The sequence below is a fragment of the Myxocyprinus asiaticus genome, chromosome 2 (assembly GCF_019703515.2).
Source record: "Myxocyprinus asiaticus isolate MX2 ecotype Aquarium Trade chromosome 2, UBuf_Myxa_2, whole genome shotgun sequence".
In the NCBI taxonomy this organism is placed as follows: Eukaryota; Metazoa; Chordata; class Actinopteri; order Cypriniformes; family Catostomidae; genus Myxocyprinus; species Myxocyprinus asiaticus.
Genome location: NC_059345.1, coordinates 18,212,311 through 18,215,661, shown reverse-complemented (window position 1 = coordinate 18,215,661; position 3,351 = coordinate 18,212,311). Strand labels below are relative to the sequence as shown.

The 3,351-nt window shown below is 32.5% G+C and overlaps 1 protein-coding gene across 1 annotated transcript; it reads left to right on the top strand.

The window, feature by feature from the left end:
• The first annotated feature begins 442 nt into the window (after positions 1-442).
• On the top strand, positions 443-3,016 carry LOC127409777 (uncharacterized). Its single transcript, XM_051644594.1, has 6 exons — positions 443-502; positions 619-969; positions 1,100-1,450; positions 1,768-1,893; positions 2,172-2,206; positions 2,401-3,016. The coding sequence occupies exons 1-6, from the start codon at positions 466-468 to the stop codon at positions 2,515-2,517; spliced, it is 1,017 nt and encodes a 338-aa protein (XP_051500554.1). The 5' UTR covers positions 443-465; the 3' UTR covers positions 2,518-3,016.
• The last annotated feature ends 335 nt before the right edge of the window (positions 3,017-3,351 follow it).

Genomic DNA, 3,351 nt, shown 5'->3' with positions numbered 1-3,351 from the left:
AGTAATTTTTAAAGGGTCAGATCAAGTAGAAATAGCACCTAGAGGAAACAAGTGCATAACCACTTTTGTACAGGGCACTTTTTTGCGAAATGGGAACCACTCTGTTCTTGAGATTTACCACTGGCTTACATTGTGAACCATAATACATTTATAAATTGTCTGTTTACTGTATATGGAGACTGACATGCCTAAAATATGTTGTGTATCAGTGAAGCAAAGGAAAATAACTTCAAATGCATGCCCTATTTGTCTTTTATTACCAAGAAAATGGTGACAAAGACACTGATCATCAGCTCACCTTTAGAGGGTTTTAGAAGTTCCAATTGGGGAGTGTAGTGAGAGATACCATGTCTATTTTCAACCAATCAAATTTGTTTTCAAGTCTATCTTGGTTTGAAAGTGACCAATCATGTTACATGCAAGTCTTCTGAAGAGCATTGCCACACATCCATTGCTCCTTCAAACATGATCATTTTGGCAATGTTGGTAATCGTTTGGGCTTGTAAGTAGCTAATTTTCTTTTTCTCATTACGATAGGCCTACATTTTGGTCAATACTATGCATATATATATATATATAGCCTACTGTATTAAATAATGTCTCAATGTTCTGTTTTAGCTGGAGTCCAACCAACACAAAGAAGTGAAATTGCTTTGTTACAAACAGTTCAGCTGGGAGATGATGTAACAATCAAATGCTTCTTGACAACAAAACATGCCAACACAATAGTTTGGTATAAGCAGAGCATTGGTCAAATGCCTAGGGCAATTGCACTATCATACAATTACTTGACAGAAACCAGATTTGTGGATGAATTTAAAAATGGAAGATTCACTATTTCAGCAAGTGAAACATCTTTCCACCTCAGCATCACTGCAACAACCAAGGAGGACACTGGAATATACTACTGTGGGACAGTGTTCTTGAATCAATTAGAATTTATCTCTGGAGCATATCTATTGACTAAAGGTTAAATCTATTCTGCTACCATTTTATAGATTTATAATTATATTTAGAGTTGACTATTAACTCTACATACCTTATTTGACATTTGAAACCAAAATAGTCTAATTGTTGTTATATTTTTTCTACTTTCAAGGAACTGAGAGCAAAGACTTTAATACTGAACAACAACCAGAGTTACTGCCAGTTAGTCAAGGTGACAATGTAAATATCCAGTGCAAAATCCTAATTGAGAGCTGTTTAGAGGACCATAGTGTCTACTGGTTCAGACATGGTGCAACTGAATCTCACCAAGGAATATTGTACGTTCAAAGTGGTGGATACGGTCAGTGTAAAAGGAGTGCCGAGGCTGGTTCTAAAACACGAAGATGTGTTTATGACTTCTCTAAGAGGAACATTAGCCTCTCTGATGTTGGGATTTACTACTGTGCCATTGCTGCATGTGGGGAGATAATGCTTGGGAATGGAACCACACTGAAAAACAGAGGTAATCCCTTTTTTAAATGCTGTAACCACATTAAATTGCAAAATAATCATTTGCTATCTGCTTTGGGATTTGCCACATTTGCATGTAGTATCTTTTAAGTCAAAATGACTGTCTGCCCAGAACATAACTGTGCAGTTGAACAGTTCTTGCAATGTGTAAAAACATTTTAATGCAAAATCTTTATTATAGTTATAAGCAACGTGTCATTTTGTCATTTTCAGTAGTATTTTAATTAAATATATATTTCAAATATTATATATGATAAAAATATATCTTTAAAGTTAAAGATATCTTACAAATCTTTTTCTGCATTTCAGACAATGCAAATCAAAATATTTGGGATCCACTACTCCTGTCCTTGATATCGTCCAATGTTGTTTTTATGATAGTAATTGTTACACTCCTTGTTGATCTTTGCAAAAACAGGAGAAAAAGGCACAGAGGTAGGATTGCACTCAAACTGTCCATGAGTTAATTAGTTTAACTGATGCCTTATGAAAATGGCTTTCTAATGCTGATTAAGCCAGGGTATCAATTAAGAGATGTATAAAATAATGCAGACCCTTAAATAATGTATTATGCAAGTATGCTATACAAGATTCTTGAGACAAATGTGAATGTTCACAACTTCAACAAAGAATGTATTCAATAACGTTTTTAAAGTTAAAAAACTTTTTTGATTAAATTTTTTTTATATTTATTTATTTTTTTTTTTTTGAAGGATCTACAAAGTCCAGCACATCTCAGTCATGTGAGGTAAGTGGAAAGTACATTTCTTTATTTTTTGAACAAATGTACAAATTATGTTTTGAACAGTATGTAAATCTGTGAACTAACATACCCATAAAAATTTACTTACATGTGATTTTTATACAAATTTCTTAGAATTTGCTTAGAAACATGAGAGAGAGAGAAAAAAACCTAACCAGTGAGTAATGTATTTGTTACAGACTGGAGACTTTTTGAATTATGCAGCTGTAAGTTTTGTCCCCATCCCTTCATCTTCAAGAAGAACCAGAGGATCAAACAACAGAGACTTGGCTGAATACAGTGAAGTCCATTTTTAGATTAGAGATCAAATGCCTTAACACAGTCTCGGCACAAAATGTTTTTGATTTACTGTAAAAAAAAGAAAAAGACATTGATATTTTAAAACCATCAACTACTGCCAAATCACATCATCCTATCAAAAAGGATATAGCCTTCTTTGATTTTTCTGTTGCTTTATATATATAGAAATATGTTGTATTTGCTAATGCAGATCAGTGAATCATTTACATTCAAGAGGATACAATGTTAATAAACAATAGTTACATTTTGTAATCTGTGTGGGAATCCAACAGTAGTTTGTTAATATAGAGAATCAGATGTAAAACTCTGTGCTGTTTTACACTTGAGTCAAACAAAAGAACACAAATGTCTAAGACTTCTGTTTTGCTGTTTTTGTTTTGCTCGTGCTTGCTATTATTAATTAATAAGGTATACAATTACACAGAAAAACCTACGTGTGATGTCCTATCAATCAGAAATTGTTTAATTAGAGCTATTCTTTTCTGCATTTTTTAAATGTTTTCTTTTAAATCTAATTTGTAATACATATATTATGAAAGATATTATAAGAAACTTTTTATGCAAAAATGGTGCAACTGTGAGTTGTGTTCCTTCAGTCAGGAGATCAATCAACAGAGAATTGGCTGAATACAGTGAAATCAACCACAAGCCAAGAGATTGCATGCTTTAGCACAAAATGTCTCTTCACAAAATGATTTTCGCTTACTGTAAGACCATGTAGATATTGAACTGTATTAATACAGATATTGATATTTCAAAATCATTAATTACAGCAAATATAACAATATATTACATCTCCCACTCCCACAATTATTCTTTTATTCTTTTTT

Excerpts from the sequence above, each read along its gene's own strand:
- LOC127409777 (XM_051644594.1), top strand. The coding sequence starts at position 466 with ATGATCATTTTGGCAATGTTGGTAATCGTTTGGGCTT. Across the intron at positions 1,451-1,767 it reads AACCACACTGAAAAACAGAG|ACAATGCAAATCAAAATATT; the intron begins GTAATCCCTTTT and ends TCTGCATTTCAG. Across the intron at positions 2,207-2,400 it reads GCACATCTCAGTCATGTGAG|ACTGGAGACTTTTTGAATTA; the intron begins GTAAGTGGAAAG and ends TATTTGTTACAG.